General features: G+C 38.8%; 2 protein-coding genes across 3 annotated transcripts in view; one reads left to right on the forward strand and one right to left on the reverse strand.

The window, feature by feature from the left end:
* The window catches only part of runx2 (RUNX family transcription factor 2), a 156610-nt gene that overhangs the window by 29171 nt on the left and 105672 nt on the right, over nt 1–21767 (reverse strand). For both annotated transcript variants that reach the window (XM_033021333.1, XM_033021332.1), the window contains 2 exons: nt 11391–11567; nt 1158–1322 (listed from right to left, as the gene is read on the reverse strand). In XM_033021333.1, the coding sequence (XP_032877224.1) occupies nt 1158–1322; nt 11391–11567 (342 nt within the window). The remainder of the gene's footprint in view (nt 1–1157; nt 1323–11390; nt 11568–21767) is intronic.
* LOC116973354 (60S ribosomal protein L36a-like) lies at nt 13648–14049 on the forward strand. Its single transcript, XM_033021337.1, has one exon. The coding sequence runs from the start codon at nt 13676–13678 to the stop codon at nt 13994–13996; it is 321 nt and encodes a 106-aa protein (XP_032877228.1). The 5' UTR covers nt 13648–13675; the 3' UTR covers nt 13997–14049.

The raw sequence follows: 21767 nt of genomic DNA on the forward strand, positions 1-21767 counted from the left end.
TTATCTCTTTAAGCTAAGGTTTCTATGTCTTCAATACAGACGCTCCCCATCTAATGTGAGGTTTGCATCCTGCAAACCCTTGCGTAAGTCAGATGTTACCTCAGTTGGAAACGGAAGTGCTACTGTGCACGTGTAAATTTATTATTCAATGTGGTGACCAGGGGGGGACTCTGTATCGGAGACCACGTGGGAGCATCCACGAGAACAGCTGAGTGGCTTGCGGAAATAGCCGCATGCAACGGCAGAAACGTACCAGGACTACTGAAACACAACTCAGAAATAAAGCAGTGGGTTTAATGAATTGCTTACGTAGGAGCTAATTTACGCAAGTCACCTATTACGTAAGTCGGGCAGTGCCAGTATATTATACTGGAGCAGTGGGAGACTCCTTGTTGCAAGTTATCCCCAGATTCACAAGATAGCTTTGTGGAAAATATGTTATCAACTAATCCTCTCAAGTTTCAAATAGTTTGGACGTAGATGCAGTGGAAAATAGGACTCAATAGGACTTTCATTGCTTTTCTCAGAATAAAATTAGGTATCATTCGAAGGAACTTCTAGGTTCCAAAAAACTCTAGTTCAATCTTAATCTTTGGTGCTGTCTGTGTGAAGTGTGCTTGTCCACCTTGTGACTGCATGAGTGTCCCCAGGTGCTCTGGTTTCCTTCCACTTCTTAAAACTTTGCAGGATGGTTGTTTCATTGGCACACAGTGTGGTGTAGGTAATAGGATCCATGGGAAATTAAGGGAATGTGGGAAGAACAAAATGACATTAATGTGTGATGGCTCACATGGACCCAGGAGGCCAAATGTTCTGGTTCTGTGCTGTATGATTTCATGATTTTAGAACTGTTTCAAATATTATCTTGATATTCAACTACAATCATCCGGAAAAGTGGTACCAAAACTGTAGTATAAAAAATAATGCACAAGATTCAGGAGCAAACACACTCAACAGTAAGAAGAGAATATAGAAACAAGTTATGTTAGATACGTTATCAAATACAATTTCAAACAAAAATACCAATGCTTTCTTCCTGCATAAATGCCAGCAATCACATCAAAGATCTTAATTCTCATTAACTCTTATCCTCTCCCCCTCCCACCTCCTTCAAATTTTTAAATAGAAAGGAGGTTTACTCCTGAGATTGTGTCTACCTGAAAGTCGTCTTGGCACATCAGGAGTGATTGCAGGAAGCCCTGTGGCACGGGCAGAGGAGAGAGGAGTTGTAGAATGAATGGAAGGTGAAGTTATTTGACTCAGATAAGGTGGATAGGACTGATCATATGACCATGGTGGTGACGACTGGGCCTGCCTGGGGTCTGCAAAAAGAGCAATCAGTCAGTCATAAAGTCATACAGACAGAAACAGGCCCTTCAGTTCAACTTGCCCATGCTGACTAAGATGCCCCATCGAAACTGGACCTACTTGCCTGCGATTGGCCCATATCCCTGTATGCCTTTCCTATCCATGTATCTGTCCAATCATTGCTTTTCTCTCCTTTAAGTAAATATAAAGCCTTTCGACCACATTCAAAGCAGTCAAACATCACTTCCCATCCTTACGAAATAGAACATCAGTATAAAAAGAATGCAAAGCAAGACATTAAACAATAACCTATATCTCTAACTCTCAAAATGCCATTGCTCAGGTGTACCTCTTTTGAAGATTCTCTTATTATTTATCAGTGTTAATTAAAATGTATTTTCCTGAATACATTCTGCAATAACAGAATTTTTTTTAATGCTTGTTTTCAACCTCAGGCTGCAATTGTCAGACATTCATTATAACCTTACGTTATAAAAACACCATGCACCCTTGGGTAATAAAATACCCAAAAGAAGAATTATCTACCACAATTTGACATGTAGTTAATAGATTCTACAAAGCAAAAACAAACATCTTTAGCTTTATCTTTAAAGTTCAAGTTGAAATAATTAATTTGATATTTGTTTAATGAAGAAATAAGTGAATAAACAAATCGAGATTTTTTTTCAGTGTTTCAGAAAAACAAGTTCAAGGAAGTCAAGCATTATTTTATTTATGTCAAATCTTTTATGTCAGTGGCTGAATCCTCATGCTGTAATGTACCATAGTTTGCTATAAAAGAATGACAGAAGTAGTGACAAAGGCCTTTCAACATTGAAACAGATAGGAACTCAATGTTCAAAGAGGACCCAAAAATATGATAGGAATAACCTTTGAATATTGGGGTCAGATAACAATGTGTATTATTGACTGTATAATGATATCCTCAGCAGTAATCAGTATCAAGTCATCCAGTCACCAAATAAATCATATACATTTCAATTAAACATTACATTCCCATCAGCTGATTTTTTTTTGCACCTGGTATTTTATACCAATGGAATAAAGAATTATAATTTCCATTGCAAGAAATTAATGGTTAATTTTCAGAATGGGGCTGTAACACAGGGAAAAAAAAACAGTGGAGCATTGTAAAAATACTTCTCAGTTTTGTTTATTGGTTATGAAAATATTGGAGAAAGACTTGGAAAAAGAGGCAGTCGAGCAGGTTTGGGTGGTTTCAAGTGGGAGGTCTTGAGATGAAACTTTCAGGAAAACATCCAGCTAGAACTGGCAACACTAAGGAAACAAACTAAAATGTGATAATTCTGTGCATTGCCAATTTCTTCCTCTTTCCCTTGTATTTTAATAGCTATTAATAGGTAGATTTAAAGTTACACAATGTGTGGTCCCAACTTCCAATTACTACAAGCCAATTTATTTGCAAAAACCTTTCCTTGCTCAATCAGTACCTTATACAATTCAAACATTTAAAAAGAGAGCTACTGAAAAGTCTGCAGTGATCCAAAGAATACCAAAGACAGCTGACTGTGGCCAGGTTTTCCAATGTATATTTTGGTTAGAGCATCTTTGTAAAGAAACTTTTTGGCTACAAAAGCAGCTCTGAATAGAATGCTCCTGGAATTCAACTATTCATTAGAGGCCCAGATCCATTGTCAGAGTGAGGCCACACGCAACTGGGAGAACAGCACTTCTTTTTTCATTCGAGTAGTTTACAATCCAACAATATAAACACTGAATTGTCCAATTTCAAGCAATATTCCCCCCTCCCCATCCCCCCTTTCTCTCTCATGCCCCTTCACTCTCACACCAGTGTAATCCCACCATCTCCCACCCCACTCCCCCATCACCCTTTTCCTGTCCCCTCCTTCGTACATTCCCAAGCCCCTCATTTTCATGTTCCTGCCCTTTCCTCTTCTCCCTACCCCTTTCCACCCACATCCCTCCCTCTGACTTTACATTTTACGTCTCCTCTGCTCTCCTTATCTGACATCCTCTTGTCTCGTTTTCACCTCTAATCTTTGTCACTTCCTCCATCCATATGCAAATCAACCTCCCCCTGCCCTATATCTACTCATCACTCGCCAGACTTTGTCTCTTTTCCTGCTTTCTTCCCCCCAGCTCCAATGAGTCTGAAGAAGGGTCCCAACCCAAAACGATGTCTGCAAATTCCTCCACTGAGATGCTGTCTGACCCACAGAGTTTACCCATTCCAGCACTTTGTGTTTTGTTCAAGATTGCAGCATCCGCAGTCTCTTATGTCTCTTTTCAATAGAAGGCATGGCTTGTTGGAGTACTATAACATTTTACTGTTAAGAAATAACACTTTAGATGTTAATGCCACCACAGTCAGCAGTCTGATATCACTGGTAGGTAGAAGTGTTTCACTCATTGGTTCGTTTAAATGAAAGCTATGCACAGACATTGGTTTCAAAAGCTCCTCTCAAACAAAGGAGTGGAAATATTTATTTTTTTAATTACTGTACCTCTGTTATTCTCTGAACCATAGGGCAGATCTTGATCTGCAGTTACACTGACAAGAATGTCATCGTTCCGTTTCAGTACATTTGACAATTAAATACTCGTGACCACTAAGTCCACCTGGTGTGGGAGGTAAATTGGGAGGAGAACTGTTTTGCTGGCTGTTTGCCATCTGATGTAAGTGATGGTGGCTGGACACTGGAATGGAATGCAAATGCTGAAAAGCATCAAGCAATACATTTTCCAGAACAAATTTTAATTTGTGAAAGAGCAACTTCTGAGAAAGGAAAGAAGCAAAGGACTTGTAAACTTTAAGTGGGTATTTTGGCTGGCACTATCAATTCAAGGGTGAATCAAATATACTGAATAATAGAAATGGAAAATGCTGGAAAAACCCAGCCGGTCAGGCAGCAGCTGACGAATCTCTGGAATTCTCTACCCTGGAGGATTTTGGGGACTAGATCATTGCAGGTATTTAAAGAGAAATTGCTTGAGTTTTTGAAAGATCAAGGAATTAAGAGTTACAGGGAACTGGCACAGAAGAGGAGATGCACAAGGGCAGTGTGGTTTTGTAACGTGGGAGGTCGTGTCTCACGAATCTTATTGACTTTTTAGAAAATGTGACCAAAAAAAGTTAATTTGGGCAGAGCTGTTGTATATATAGATTTCAGCAAGGCATTTGACAAGGTTCCGCCTGGTAGGCTGTTCTGGAAGGTTAGAACACATGGGGTCCAAAAGAGATGGCTGAATGGCTAGAAAATTGACTTGATGGAAGGAAGCAGAGGATGATCGCCAAAGGTTGTTTGTCTGCTGGAGGCCTGTAACTAGTGGTGTACCTCGGGGCTTGGTGCTGGCCCCTTTGCAGTTTGTCTTCCATATCAATGATTTGTCAATACTGAAGATGGTTGTCAAAAGCTACAGCAGGATCTTGATCAGATGGGCAAGTGGGCTGAGTAGTGGTTGATGGAATTTAATACAGAGAAACATGAGGTGTATTTTGGGAAGTCTAACCAGGGCAAGACCTACACAGTGAATGGTAGGGCTCTGGGAATGTTGTAGAGCAGGAGGATCGAGGAGTGCAAGTAAATAGTTCCTTGGAAGTCGTGTCACAGGTAGATAGGGTGGTATAAAAGGCTTTTGGCACATTGACCTTCATCAGTCAGAATATTGAGTTTGGAAATTGAGAGGTCAGTTGGAACAAGCTGCCAGCGGAAGTAGTTGAGGGTGGGACTATCCCATCGTTTAAGAAACAGTTGACTCTCTGACTAAAGAAACAGGTACATGGATAGGACAGGTTTGGAGGGTTATGGACCAAGCGCAGGCAAGTGGGACTAGGGTAGCTGGGACATTGTTGGCTGGTGTGGGCGAGTTGGGCTGAAGGGCCTGTTTCCACACTGTTTCACTATGACTCTATGACATGTTGAGCAAGCTCGCACTTTAATCCTTGAAGCACAAGAGGATGAGGGGTGATCTTATAGACGAGTACAAAATCATGAGAGAAATAGGTTGGGTAAATGCTCAGTCATAAGGCCATGTGCTAGGAACAGAATTAGGCCATTCGGCCCATCATTTATTCCCCATTCAATCATGCTTGATCATTTTCTCTCTCCCAACCCCATTCTCCTGCTTTCTCCCCATAACCCCTGACACCTGTACTAATCAAAAATCTCTATATCTCTGCCTTAAAAATATCCATTGCCACCACAGCCTTCTCCGGCAAAGAATTCCAGATTCACCACTCTCTGATTATAGGCTGTGGGCCGAGGAGCTTTATTCTGCAGTTTCGTGACCCAAGTCACCAAACTACATGAAATTTTCACATATTGTGTAAAACATTTATATAAATCACCCCTGAAACTCGATATGAAGAAGACTTGCACATTTTTATTAAATTAGAGAAAAACCTGAAAATTTTCGGGTAATTTTTAGTCCAATCAAAGCACGTTTAACATTGAGTTGTCTGCCAGTTGGCCAATCATGCGCTTTGCTTCAGGCTAGCACACAAAATGGCTGAGGGGGCTTCACAGATTCCTGTTTTACTGGAGATTCCGATTTGTTATTCTGTGGAATAAATGTCCTGGAAACTTGCAGCAGGTAATAGTATTTAGTGGGAAAAACATTAAAAAGGCTGAAGAAAGTGCTGCGAAGTGGATTAAAGTGCAAGAAAGCCTTGAAAGCAAAGTCCCTGCTGAGGTCCTGGAACACAAAGATTTAGACAGCCAGGGACCAACTCTAACTAAACGGTAAGATCTAAAGTCTGAATTTATGAAAATCTATCTGTTTGGAGTTTAATTAATTTAATTGCACCATTTTATAATGTGAATAAATTCATTCATTCATTCACTTACTTCATTCATTCATTTACTTCATTCATTCATGAAATTGAGGGCCTAAACTATATGTATCCATTACACAGTCAATTAAACATTGTCACTAATGCCAGCCTGTTGTAGAGTAATAAGTCTTTAACAGCTAATCTCGGAGCTGCCTGCGAAAACTTACCGGGAAAAAGTGCTCCAACCGCGGGACATAGGTACTCGCGGTAAAGTGAAGCCGCGGTCTCCATTAATAAGCGGCCGCTTCGCGAACGCGGAGCCGCTGATCATCTCCGCGGGCGGGCGGGGGGGGGAGGCTGTACATAGTGCCGTCCAAAGATAAGATCTTTGGTGCCGTCTGTGGCGGTCGTTTTCAGACCCCGACAACGGGAAAAACGGAGGGATATCGATCGCTATTTATAGGCTTCCATTGCAGTGAGAAATGGTCAGATATCCCTCCGTTTTTACCCCGTTGTCGGGGTTTGAAAATGACCGCCACAGATGGCACTATGTACAGCCTCCCCCCCCCTGCCCGCCCGCGGAGATGATCCGCGGCTCCGCGTTCGCGAAGCGGCCGCTTATTAATGGAGACCGCGGCTTCACTTTACTGCGAGTACCTATGTCCCGTGGTCGGAGCACTTTTTCCCGGTAAGTTTTCGCAGGCAGCTCCGAGATTAGCTGTTAAAGACTTATTACTCTACAACAGGCTGGCATTAGTGACAATGTTTAATTGACTGTCTTATGGATACATATAGTTTAGACAACTCAATGTTAAACGTGCTTTGATTGGACTAAAAATTACCCGAAAATTTTCAGGTTTTTCTCTAATTTAATAAAAATGTGCAAGTCTTCTTCATATCGAGTTTCAGGGGTGATTTATATAATTTTTTTTGCACAATATGTGAAAATTTCATGTAGTTTGGTGACTTGGGTCACGAAATCCCATTTCTAGACACATTTTTGACGCTCGGCCCACAGCCTACTAGAGAAATTCCTGCTCATCTCCTTCTCAAAGGAACATCCTTTAATTCTGCGGCTATGACCTTTAGTCCTAGACTCTCCCACTAGTGGAAACATTCTCTCCACATCCACTCTATCCAAGCATTTCACTATTTGGTAAGTTTCAATGAGGTCCTCCTTCATCCTTCTAAAGTCCTTTACACAAAGGGTGGTGGGTGTATGGAATGAGCTGCTGGAGGAGGTGGTTGAGGCAGGTAATATCGTAACGTTTCAGAAACATTTAGACAGGTACATGGGTAGGTTTAGAGGGATACGAGCCAAATTCAGGTGGGACTAGTGTAGATGGGGCATCTTGGTTGGCATGGGCAAGTTTGGACAAAGGGCCTGTTTCCATGCTGTATGAATCTATGTTTATGAGTGTGTAGGATATTGTGAATGTGCGGGAATTGCTGGTCGGTGTGGACTCGGTGGGCCGAAGGGCCTGTTTCTGCGCTGTATCTCTGAACTAAACTAAATAAATAAACAATGCCAGAACCAACTCTTATCTGCTTGCATTTAAATCATATCCCTTCATTCCCAGCATAACCATGTGCCTATCCATTAGTTATTAAATGCCACTATCATATCTGCCTCCACCGCTACCTCCCGCCATGTGCTCCTGGCATTTAACTCCCTTACCGTGTAAAACAAAACTTGACCCGCACTTGATCATGTTGAATGCCAAGAAGGTTTATGGGGTCAGGTAACCTATTCCTGATTGTATTTTGTTTGGTTATTGTAGTCACCCGTGAAAATCATTTTAATATTTTGGGTTAATGACCTTTCATCATGGCAAGGAAGAGTCTGAAATCCAAGATATTTTTAAATTGTAGAGAAGGGGGAGAGTGGAAGAAATGCCTGTGACAGGGTGGAAACCAAGAGAAGGCTATACAAGTGGTGGCAGTGCCAACTGGAACAAGGTGTTGAAGGCTTTTTAAATATAGCTTATCTGCTTGGAGCAAATTTAAACAAAAGATAAATTAGAGAAGAGAAAAAAAGTGTTGGATCTGTGTAGTACAATACCCCATAGATATTGAAAATCTGAAATAGTGTGACAAAGAAATATTAGGTGAGGCAGCATCTGTGAAAAAAGCAAACCTGAATAAATATTGCAGGTTGATTTAGAACAGACCAATTCTGAATGCCTGGTTGTTTGAAATTGTTGAATTCAGTATTGTATTGCAAGTTCAAATGTTTAGTTTAGTTTATTTTTGTCACGTGTACCAACGCACAGTGAAAATAGGTGAAATGCTGTTCTCTGAGTTTACATTGGGCTTCATTGGAACCCTGCAAGGACCAAAGGCTAAAAATCAGTGAGGGAGTGGGATGGAAAATTAAAATGCAGGCAACTGGAACTTAAAGGGTAAATGCTATCTGAATATACTTGCAGGTTGGAAATTTTAGCACTTTTTTATTAGTTGTTTTCATTCTAGTATACTAGCCATGCTGTGCTACATGAGACCGTGCAGCCATTATTCTTTTCACCTTTTGAAGTTGGTAGTCCAGTAGTGCACCTTGACAATGACCTTTGTTTATTACTCAATATTAGGCTAGAGCCTTGGAGAAGACAAAAGCCCAGCAAGCACTGGAATTGTTTTGTTGGAAGGAACATTAGATTATTTTGCCCAATATCTCAAAAAGCAGGTAACGTAATTTTAAAACAAAGTATTTTGGCATTAAGTTTGTTGTCCTGCAGCAAAACAACAAGCAGAGTTCTATTGGGTAACATGTGGGTGTGAGACAATTCAGTCCAAACAAGCAGGATCTTTATAATTACTATGCACAATATATGATAGGTAGAACAATGAGTTATCATAGCAGTTGTGGGGTTGGCAGGATAGTGCCTAGCCCGAGCATATAAATCACATTCTGCATCAATGCATATACTGTAACTCACATACTTCTTGCACCTGCTAAAGACACAGACATAAATATCTGGGCACTGGGGTTCATTGGATACCTATACTGTGGACCACCCCCCCTCCAAACTCTTCTCCTACCTGGTTCCCTCTGCCCAGCACAACCATTCTCCTCATCTGATTCCACTTGTCTTCTACTGGTCTCTGTCTCATCCCTCCTTCTCATTTCTATGTACAAGCTATCTTCCCTCTGCATTCCCAGTCCTGAGGTAGGGTCTTGACCTGAAACGTCGACCATCTTTTTGCTTCCACAGATGTTGATTGGGCTAATGCGTTTTTCCAGCAGTTTTTATGCTTCATATTCCAGCATCTGTAGTCCCTTGTGTTCCTGTCTCATTTGATGTAGGCTTTTCTGACATGGCAGATTCTATTTTCCGCTCCTGCTGGTTCCTGAACAGAATGGAATGCTAGGCCATTTCTTGGAGTTAAGGGTCAACCGCAATGTTTTGGCCAAATGGAAATTTGATTCTCCAAAGGACGTTGGTGGTTTTCGGGTCACCTTGACTGACATTATTATTTTATTGCAGATTTACTTAATTATTTCCATTTAAGTCCATGACCTGCTGTGTGGGATTCTGATCAATAGTTTCTACTTCTGGATACTCATCTGATATCTTAACCACAATGCTGCCACACTTGAATGTTGATGAGGGCATTCATGCACTTGAATCTAACATCTGTTTGATATATGCAGAGTGGCATAACATGACGTTAATCAATGAGTAGCACCAATTTGACATTTTAGAGCCTCGACTCTGGGTCCTTTCTTAACCATGCTCAGCTGTATGCAGTCATTAAGAGGAAAGCACATCACATCAGTGCTATTTTAAAGTGATTATTAACTACTTGCAGGCTAGTTCCTGTTTGTTTGCTACTGAGTATTGCCATTTTACCACCATTTTAAAAGCTTTCTGTAGTTATATAGGATGAATAAAGTCTTTTGGGAGTGGTGTAGCATGTGTCGATGAACTTGCATATATATTAGGTACAGGAAATGTGAAACAAAACATGATATAATCTGGAGGTAGAAATCAAAAAGAACCCTTAAATGTTCCATTTAAATCCTAAGATTGCTATCTTCTTTCCAATGATAATTATTATCTAATTGTAAGTAAAAATATGTTCTCATTAATGTTCCACTGTACTGTGGAAAAGATTTTCTGAAGTGAATGTTTTACCAGTTGTGCAATTTGATATTAACCCTTGTTTTGAACTAAACTGTGAAGTTATGTGATAAAGGAAACACATTGTAATTTACATCTTGGCACGTCAAATCCTAACAGACCTCAGACAGACTAGCTAGTGGCGTCTCTGTATTTTGCAAGAAAGAAATGGCTGCCAGCCCTGACTTAATTGTCAATTATCTCAATAAGCAGTGACATGTACTGAGTTTAATATCATTGTATTTATATCCACCTCTGAAATAGCAGTGGAATGCTGCCATGCATCACAAGATGCCTGTAAAGGAATGCATCCAGAATAATCCATCATTTGGGTTTGTTGCGTATGTGATGTCTGTTTCCCTTCTATGTTCTCATCCTAGTGTAGCACCTCCTACAATGTGGCATTCTCTCAGTTCTGCCATGGCCTGTTTTTTGTGCTACGTCTCTGGCTTGAGCCTTGATCTCACTATCTTATGACTCAGGCACTGGAATGCTATTGACTGAGCTCTGACTGACGTATGCACCACATGCAAAGTATGCTGCAAGACAGGGCATGCCATGTCAGACCTATAATGAGGAGGCAATTTATAGTTTGAATACAAACCTTATGGTAACACTCCTTGCATGTGTTTGGTCAAGCACATCGAGGGCAGATTGGTCATTGAATCGTTTTGGGAGTAGTGGAAGCTAAGGCCATCACTAATGAGGGGGTGAATGGGAACGATCACAATCAAACATTTATCTGAAAAGTGGCCCAAGTCTTTTAAACCAACACAAAGTAGGCCTTGCCTTCCAGAGATTTTGTGAATCTCTACACAGCACAATTTTGGACATGTCACGTTGAAACATGGGAATATGTGTTGTGTGAACACATAACATGGATAGTCCATAACAAAATTAAAATGCCTTCTCATTTGTATGTATCCCAAGTGTATTTAATGATCAGGATTTTGGTAAAATTCCGTGGCACAACACACAAATATATACACTCTATGATAAGATTTTCCAATCTAATGCTAGTTAAATATATGATCATATATTTTTTCACAAAAGATTAAATACACAAAAATAATGTATTTTCTTGAGCACTGGCCCTGGATATCTAATGGATTAGTGTACATATGGTTATGAGAAGTTATATAGATAGTGTTTTTGTCATTATCATTCAAGGAGCATCCACATACCTGCAATCTGAGATGCAGTCTGAGGGCTGAAAGGACCTGGTGTAGGATTAAGAGAAGGTCGTGGACTTTGTGTTGAAGCACCCACTCTCACTGCAGTTTGACGAAGGCGTTCCAATTCACTCAAACGTTCTGAGAATAATCCAACTTTGGGCTGGTCATCAGGTTTCTGTCTATGTCCTGTTCAGAATAGAAGAAAATTACAGTGTACACGTTTCCAATTATGCAATAAAATTAAAATGTACATTCTTTTCTATTAAAGTATTAATGTTGAGTCACAAAAGGGGTGTTCTCATCACATTCATGAGGCTGAATAGTGAAAGTAATTTATGATGGTGGAGAATCATCACAATATTTTTGTTGGTTTTCATGGTGCAACACCAACTTAATTGCCTGTTTATTAATAGAAACCATTCAACTCATTAAAAAGAGGGTAGTTCCAATAATATACAGTACATCCCTATATGCTTTGCAGAAATATTTTTAGATAAGCATGGATACTCTAGTCAAGTATAAAAATATTGGGGGGAGGTGGGGTGATCAAAGTTATGTTAAAGCTTGACTTTTAAGGAGGGCTCCAAGGGAGGAGTGGGAGCTGGACTATTTGATAATGGAAGTTTCAGAGAAGAGAACAGACACAGTTGAAGGCACAGAGGAACACAAAAAAATAAGAGCAGGAGTTTGCAACTAAACCCCTCCAGCCTGGCCTGCCATTCCTTATGTTCTAGGCAGGTCTGTCCAGTTTTATTGTACCAGTTTCACGTGCCTCTCAATTCCCAAATAAGGGGGTAAAGGGTGACAGTAAAAGGAGATGATGACTGAGACCAGCTATGTAATAAAGTGGAAGATGAATGTAACAAGTTCTAAGTAGCCTAAGTAGTCTAAGTTCTAAGTAGCCTAAGTTCTAAGTAGCCTAAGTTAAGTGATTCCCAAGTAATGGGATAAGTAATAAGTTTCACTAATTTCTGATTGTGTCTAAATTAACAACCAAATACATAAATAAATGAAATTACTATATTTTCTTTGTATAATAATTTGCAAACTTTCTTTTTATTTTCATGCCATGATTTTTTAGATAATGTGCAGAGAGCAATTTTTTGTCAGAGAGTAAAATTTGCATTATAATGGCAAGTTTGTTCTTGATTACTGCAATGACTAAAGCAATCCATTATGTAATCCGTTACACAGCAAATACATAAAAAGCTCAGAGTCCTGATTTCAATAAAACGTTGACATTTTAGTGAGGGAAACATAAACTTGAATCTTTTCAAAACATGCAAAGATTTCTTGGCAGATCTCAATCGAATCAATGTAATTCAACTTTGTTTCAGTGCTCTGGGGCATTTAAAATAAACTTATCTATCTTTGCCATGTTTGTAAAGTTGCATTTTGAATTGAAAACGTCAAATGGTTGTAAGATAAAATAAATTGGAAGCATTCGCAGGCATCTTTAATGACAGGGCTAGCTATTGCTATCGTTATTAACATTTGAAATGGTTTTGCATGCAAACAGTGCTGGTCACGCAAATCCTGTTCTTAAGCATGCCATACCATTCAGAAAAAACACAAACACAAGCAATAAAAACAGCAGTCTACAGGTGTATAAACTGTTTGATTTTACTATAAATACAATGGAAAGACTGAGAACAAAATAAAGCCAGTCACCTTGTGTAGTTTGGGCCTGCTTATCAAGACTGAACTGGCCACTTTTAATAAAAGAAAAGTAAATAGCTAACTGCAGAAAAAAAAACTTGCTTAAGATGTCTGATTTCCAATCGACAGATGACTGTGATTACCTATGAGAATGTGGGTAGAATTAAACAAAATTGTGATTTAATGTAGGATTGTTGTAAATGGTTGATTGATGGTTGATATGGACCTGCTGGGCCTGTTTCTATGCAGAATCTTTCTCTGATTCTATGTATCTATTTATACTAATCACCCAGTAATCCCATTTTACTCTATCCATATTCCCATCAACTACCCTCAAATTGCTAGTGGCAATATACATTAGCAAACTAACTGACAATCCTGCACAATTTTGGGATGTGGGAGGAAACTGAGCACAAGGGAAAACATATGTGGTCACATGGAGAACATGTAAATTCCATACATATAGTGCTCGAGGTCAGGATTGAACCTGTGGAGTATTCCTAAAAATTACAGTTTACTCGTACTGGAGCTATGGGGAAGCAGCTTTACTAGCTGGGCCACTATGCCACCAATATTCTTGAAGTTCCTTTAGATTAATAACTACATAAATTCCCGCTGCCCGGGTGAGGGACAAGATGGTTAATGTGCCGAAGACCCGCAGGACGTACTGCAAGAAATGCCGCAAGCACCAGCCGCATAAAGTGACCCAGTATAGGAAAGGAAAGGATTCATTATACGCCCAGGGTAAGCGGCGTTACGACAGGAAGCAGAGTGGTTATGGTGGACAGAATAAACCTATTTTCCGTAAAAAGGCCAAGACGACCAAGAAGATCGTGCTGAGGCTGGAGTGTGTGGAGCCCAACTGCCGCTCCAAGAGGATGCTGGCCATCAAACGGTGCAAGCACTTTGAGCTGGGAGGAGACAAGAAGAGAAAGGGCCAAGTCATCCAGTTCTAAATTGCATCTTCTGTTTTGTTGAGTTCACCGTCACAATAAAATTCCTGCCCGTTGAAAAAAAAAAAAAAAAGTAACCAGTTACCAGGGATCCAGTTTACAGAACCAGGGGTCACAGTTTACGAATAAGTGGTAGGCCATTTAGGACAGAGATGAGGATAAACGTTTTCACCCAGAGAGTTGTGAATCTGTGGAATTCTCTGCCACAGAAGGCAATGGAGGCCAATTCATTGGATGTTTTCAAGAGAGTTAGATTTAGCTCTTTGGGCTAAAGGAATCAAGGAATATGGGGGAAAAGCAGGAACGGGGTACTGATTTTAGATGATCGGGAATTATCATATTGAATGGCGGTGCTGGCTCAATGGGCCGAATGGCCTACTTCTGCACCTATTTTACTATGTTTCTATGTTTTCTATGTTATTTCCAGGAATCGTATCAAGGAATGATGGATACTATGATAGCTATTCACAAAGTGTGTTTTCTTTTAACTATGCATAAGAACCTGAACTCAATGATTGCATTGATTGTATTGCTTTCATAAAAAACTGAAATGGGTTTGAAAGGATTCGTGGACCAACCCTATCTACTCATTATATCACTGCATTATCGTATGTATTATTATGACTGTATGATTATATTAAAAACACAATTGCACTCTATAAATCATTAACAAATCAAAAAGATTTGATATGTTTCTTAATGTGGGGTTGATGCAGGTTTTGCATTTAGTTTATAACAGGTTAGTCATTCTAACCTGTTATTTATAACAAATAAATGTTACATTAAAAATTAGCTTCACAGGTGTAAAATATTATTCTAACGGTAATGGGAAGAGGTAAAACTTCTGTTTCAACATTGACTAAGCTAAGCAGCATATGACTAGATTTATTGACCAGTCAATAATTTATTTATTACATAAAAGTTACCAATAGAATTACTCTACAAAATTGAGAAAATCAGATTTGCATCAATAGAAATATAATTGTTTTAGTTCTGCTCTTCTTATTAATGAAAGGATGAAATAGCATTGAACAAATTACAAAGACGATTTACAAGGATGATAGCAGAAATATGAAGGGTGGGCATGCTGATGTGTACCTGTAGGAGAACCTAATAGTTATATAGAAGGTAGTCAGCAATAGGCTATTCAGATTTCATTATTCAAAGTGTATGAAGAATGCAGAAATTTCCATTTCTAGAGAAGTACTGGAGGGAGAATTGAATAGAACGTTGTTAGGTTATGATGGAGCAGCTTTACAACTACAAGGATTTGGATTCGATCCTGACCTGCCCTATCCCGATAATAAGGTTAAAAAGACATTTGAGATGCATTCACTTATTAGCCAAAACGTATAATATGTGATCAGTAAGTTTGTCTCAAATCATATACAACACAGGTTAGACTACTGCATACTTATTGCATAGAGGCCGGCCACAACATTACAATAAATATATGATTGCATTGAAGCGGGTTTGGAGCAGTAGTTGCTTAAATATCTTAAAGGATTATGAGCATGGTGTCTGAACTGGAACAATTGAAGCTGAGGAAGGTTAGTATTTAAGAAGGAACTGCAGATGCTGGAAAATCGAAGGTACACAAAAATGCTGGAGAAACTCAGCGGATGCAGCAACATCTATGGAGCGAAGGAAATAGGCAACGTTTTGGGCCGAAACGTTGCCTATTTCCTTCGCTCCATAGATGCTGCTGCACCCGCTGAGTTTCTCCAGCATTTATGTGTACCATCGAAGGTTAATATTTAATTTGATAAATGATTATTGAGCACAGCACTAACTTAGGCTTTAACCTGAAGTTCAGAACTCATTCTTGTTTATTTGACTCTTACCAATCCTGAAGAAGTGAATATTTAAATTGTTTTCATTCATACATTATTGAACGGGTGTGGGACTCAGAATAATTGTAGAAATTGGGGGTGGGGGGGCGGAGGGGTTCTGACTGTCACACTTATTGCATTGCCTGTCTCTATTTTTCTGTTCAACAAATTTAGAGCAAGATATCCAAAAAGATGTTATATTGTCTTCTTGAACCTCATCCTAAATATAACTTTTAAATAATTTAAACTTTGATTTTCACCAAGAAAACTCTGCCCGAAGCTGACTCGAAGGGCCGAATGGCCTACTCTTGCACCTATTGTCTATTGTCTAAACCTGCAATTTTTTTGTGTATGCGTAACTGAACAGTACAGAACAACCATTATTAATTCAATGTGACTTGCAGTCAAATTCAAATGTTTGATAGGTTATCATTTTTTATCAATTCAGCTGTACGTTTAACATGTGTAGCATACAAAGTGCTGTAGTAATTCAGCGGGTCAGCAGCATCTCTGCAGGACATGGATAATTACTTTTCTTCAGACTGACTTTGTATTCTAAGCAAAATTTGTGGTTCCTTATGTCTCCTGTGCACACTTAACATGAATTTATGACAATGTAGTACGTGATTGGCAATGCTAAGACTGCAGCACCTGCAATAGCCAGTAACCTCCTCCAGACTCTTCCCCTTGATAATATAAGTATCTCCAGAAAACAAATCGGACTAACTATGAATGGCATACTCCCATCAATTTAAATGTGTATGATTAATTATTTTCTGTCTGACTAAATAATTCTCCCAATGAATTCTCATAAGCACACGTTTGCAAACAAAAAAAAGTAAAATCAAATTCTACTAAAATTGGCATTAAAACACCTTTTAAAACTTTGCCTTTCCAGTTGCTTGAGGAGCCTGCAGCAATTGAGCACGAGTGAATGCTCATGGGAATGGATGAAGATTTTCATGATGTTGAAATGTGTGCAAAAGGCCAAAACAAGCAGCCTGATGACAACTATAGTGTAGACAAGCTACATAAATAAAGCTACTGCTTGAGCAGAGATGAGCTGAATAACCAGAGGCTATGGCCACTGTATTTGCATATAATATGCAATTTTGATTAAAACCAATCTGAAGGCAAAACAGCATTTAGAGCAAAACATTACTTCTCCCAAAAGTAGGCCTAATATTTGTATTTACTATTTAAATTCTGTTATTCCCATTAAAAAATTTCCATTGCATTTTGAGCTTTTGTGATTGCTTTTCCTTAGATTTGCAATCTACTGTATAACAAGCTAGATGTAAGAAGGGACGTATTCCTTGTCTCCGTTATCCAGGTCAACATTGCAGAGATGAGAAATTCAGCACCTTGAGAGATCAAGCCAATATGCTACTAATCCAAAGCACCCAAGCCTGTGTTCCAGCATACCTCTCAACAATTGATTTGTCATTTGTTACTTGCCACATGATAATGGAATATGAACATTTCTCTCAATCGACTCAGAGACTACATGCATCTTTGTGATTTCAAAGACAGTCATCTGGTCCTGATACAGGGTTTGACCCAAAGTGGTGACCATTCCTTTCCACCCCATTAAGTTCCTCCAGCAAAGTATTTGTAGCATGCTATCAATTCTAGCTAAGCCACACTTGTCACCAAGCAACTTAACCAGAAGCTCCAGTTAGTGTCTCTTTCAGTTGGGTATTAATTCTAAAAAGTTGGTCACTAAGTTTATTTGTACATAAAAGCCCCATTGTTGTATAGGTCGAAGGTTTATATTTTATGCAAATATTTTAGACATGAAGCGTAAGAATGGTTAGGATGGAATTAAGTAAATCTTCAGTCTCTACTACTATTATGTAGTTTCCAATCCTTACCTTACACTGCCCATAACACGATTGCTAAGAGCACACAAAAAAAACAAGTATCAATATTTTACCAACCATCAATGCGCTGGTATATAAATATAGGAGAATGTTTTAAAGAGCATCTCAGCGTGTCAGGAAGCATCTCTGGAGAAAAGAAATAGGTGACTTTTCGGGTCAAGACCCAAAACTTCACCAATTGGTCCAAAAACGGGTCTCGACCTGAAACATCACCTGTTCCTTTTCTCCAGGGATGCTGCCTGTCTCGGTGAGTTACTCCAGCATTTTGTGTCTATCTTTTGGTGTAAACCAGCATCTGCGGTTCCTTCCTACACATGTTTTAAAGAGCTTCTGAAAAAGATTTACCATCAATCACTTTGTGTTAGTGGTGTCCTAAACACAGCTACTTCATTTCTCAACAGTAAGTGTTATTTTAAGTACATGATTAAGCTACTTCCAGGGATGAGAAGAATGTCCGATCACAACTGGTTAAAAGATTAGATGAATATTCTTTGGAATTTAGAAGAATAAGGGTTGATTTAACTGAAACATGTAAGGTACTTAGAAGGAATGAGGTGCATGATACTTCTCATGGGCATGGAGATTCTCTGGAATTCTTTCTCCAACAGTGTTATGGAAGCTAGATTATTTAGGGTGTTTAATGTAAGGTACATTTTAGAGAAATCAGGGAACTGAAGACTATGGGGAACTGGCAGAGAAGAGATGAGGCTTAGAGCAGAACTGAGATGTTTTGCCTAAAACATGGCAGTTGCTTTGCCGGGTGTTAGAGAAGTCATATCAAGTAGTGAAGTATAGGACTTTTTATTCTTTTTTTTTTTTTTTAATATTTTATTTTATTAGAAGTAAGTACAGTCATATGGCACCAAAGTGCCTAATATATATTTTCATAATACATTTTATGTACAACTTCTTTTTTTTTTTTTTTGTTACACTGAAAAAAGATTAGAATAAGAAAAAGAAGTTAGATAGTAAAGGATAGAAAGATGTGAAATATATAGTGTGTGAAAAAAGAAAACGAGTAAATGAAGAGAGTTGAGAGAGAGAATAGAGAAAAGAAAAGAAAAAAAGAGGAGATCATTATTTATAGTCTTGACCAACCCTCGTCCAGTCCTGAAACAGTTATTTTTTATAATTGTGTTGCACCATATGATTCCAAAAAAACGACGAATGGAGACCAACTCGTTATGAATTGGTCTGATTTATCCATTAGGAGGAATCGCATTTCCTCAAGATGAGCGGTGTCCAACATACTTGCAATCCACATTTTAAGCGTTGGTATTGATGTACCCTTCCAAAATTTAAGAATTAATTTTTTTGCTATTATTAAACCATAGTTAAGGAATAGATTTTGAGATGTGTTCAATTTATTCCCATCTTCCATTACGCCAAATATAATCATTTCAGTATTAGGTTCCATTCTTGTCTTGAATAATTTTGTAAATATTTCAAAAATATCATTCCAAAATCTATAAAGTTTTATGCAGGAGACTAAGGAGTGTGTTATAGTTGCCTTTTGGGCTAGACATTTATCACAAGTGACTTTTTATTCTTAAATAGCTTAAATTGTTTAAATGTTGAGGGCAAGATTTAAATGTTTGGGACAAAAACAAAACATTCTGGCACTCATAATAAACCAGTTGGCATTGATGGGAAAACACAAAAGCCAAATAAGCATGAGTTATTTGAGTCTACATGCAAGGCACTGGGTTTTTTTTAATTGCTGAATGACATGCTGTATGTGTTCAATGCTTTAATTAGCTGTTTTACGTTTTAAGCCTCTGCAAAAGTTTGAGTTTTTAAAGTTACTTCATTGTGCAGTTGTATTTTCTGCACATAATCACTTTATTCGTTTTTTTGTTGGAAATACTTTAATTTTAACATGTTCCTATCACTTGTTACTAACTATTAATATTCTCCCATTAATATATAATTATTGTGTTGGATTTGCTGTTAACGTTGTACAAAGTCAACACCATTTAAGAAGTAGATAGCAACCACCCCTGCATAATTCTTAAGCACTTTCTACAGCTGACCTTCATAGAAACATAGAAAATAGGTGTAGGAGTAGGCCATTCGGCCCTTCAAGCCTGCACCGCCATTCAATATGATCATGGCTGATCATCGAACTCAGCATCCTGTACCTGCCTTCTCTCCATACCCCCTGATCCCTTTAGCCACAAGGGCCACATCTAACTCCCTCTTAAATATAGCCAATGAACTGGCCTCAACTACTTTCTGTGGCAGATAATTCCACAGATTCACCACTCTCTGTGTGAAATTTTTTTTTCTCATCTCGGTCTTAAAAGACTTCCCCCTTATCCTTAAACTGTGACCCCTTGTTCTGGACTTCCCCAACATCGGGAACAATCTTCTTGCATCTAGCCTGTCCAACCCCTTAAGAATTTTGTAAGTTTCTATAAGATCCCCCCTCAATCTTCTAAATTCCAGCGAGTACAAGCCGAGTCTATCCAGTCTTTCTTCATATGAAAGTCCTGACATCCCATTCAGTAATGTACAATTTAATTAAACATGTATTAGTGTTATTTCTATTTAACCCATTACAAATTTAAAGATAATTGCAGCTCATCAGTGGAGATGATGCATGTGTGCAAATGGAAAGGATATTTGTTGAATATGACTGCAAATTTTATGTGTCATGTAGAATTATGTTAAATTTATATTGCAGCATTCTAAATGGTACTACAATAGATGGTTAGTCTTGTTGTCACAGAGCAGACTGAATTAATCTGTCAGTAACACACAAACAATAGGGTTTTTTTAGGAAAAGTCAATAAGGAGTAAACGGCATGGCTGTAAGAACAATTATACACTGGAGAAATGACAGGCAGTGCCAAAAGCTCCTGTTTAATACATTGTTGCTCAGCCTTTGTGGTGTCTGGTGACAACAAAGAATACATGAAGTGGAGCTCTTCTTCGTCAATTATATTAATACGATTCATCCAAATTAACAATAGTTGATAAGTCATATTACCAAAGAAGCACAGTAAAATGAGAGTAATACAACCTACATCAGGGATATCCAACCATTTGGGCTTGGATGGCCACTTTTAGGTTGGAGCTGAATATTATGTGTCAATATTTTGTTGGCATTTCCATGCACATGATGTGTTAGCTCATAATATTGTATCTAGCTCTGATCAGAATTCTAGGTTCTTATTTTATTTGTGAAGGGTCAGAATTCACTAATATGAGCTCTTATATATGTTCAGCACTGTGCAGACATGCCCAGAAAGGTTGGAGTTTAGTCTCAGCGTGGCTCTTGTTTGTAGGCCCTTTTGAAGTAATTACCAGATTTGTTTTTTGATTAGCATGTTAACAGAAGTTATTTGAGATGGGATTTTAAGGTTAAACCTTCATTGGTGCCTGATAAATTTCTTCACGAAAAACAATTTTTATTTTTTTTAATGTAATGCAATTCCTATGAGAAATAAACAGTTGTTAAAAACAATCAGGGTCCAACTACTACAATGTCAACTTCATAAAGAGTGGTATGGGCCAAACACAGACAAATGGAATATGTCACATAAAACTAGGTCAGCATAGACGTTGTCTGAAGGGTCTGTTTCTGTCCTGTATGAATCTAATTTCCATTCCAAACCAGCTGATTCAATAACGCTGTTGGTACTCAGGCACGTGAAGTAACACCAAATTGTTTGCATGTCTCAGGGGTGTTTCATTCCCCTATTTGATGCAGAGGATCAGCTTCACGTCAGAGGTAGGTTCCCCCACCCCTACCGTTAAACACTCCTCCCATTTCTCAATAAACTGATTGTTACCTTGACCATCAATCTCCTGGCAGTTGCTCACAACCTCCACAACCATTCCACCCCCCTCCCCCCAGACCTGGATGACCTTACTCAACTCAAGGTCCTAATTACCCCCCCTGTACTCATCTGAAACCCTGGCTACCATTTCCAATCTCCATTTAGCTCAGACCCATTCATCCGCCTGAAAGCCCAGTGTGCATTGTCTCTCATGACATAAGAGGCCTTTCGGCCCATTAAATCTATGTTAGCTCTCAGAGCACACCCATAGATC

Source organism: Amblyraja radiata, chromosome 5 (genome assembly GCF_010909765.2).
Source record: "Amblyraja radiata isolate CabotCenter1 chromosome 5, sAmbRad1.1.pri, whole genome shotgun sequence".
NCBI classification, from domain to species: Eukaryota; Metazoa; Chordata; class Chondrichthyes; order Rajiformes; family Rajidae; genus Amblyraja; species Amblyraja radiata.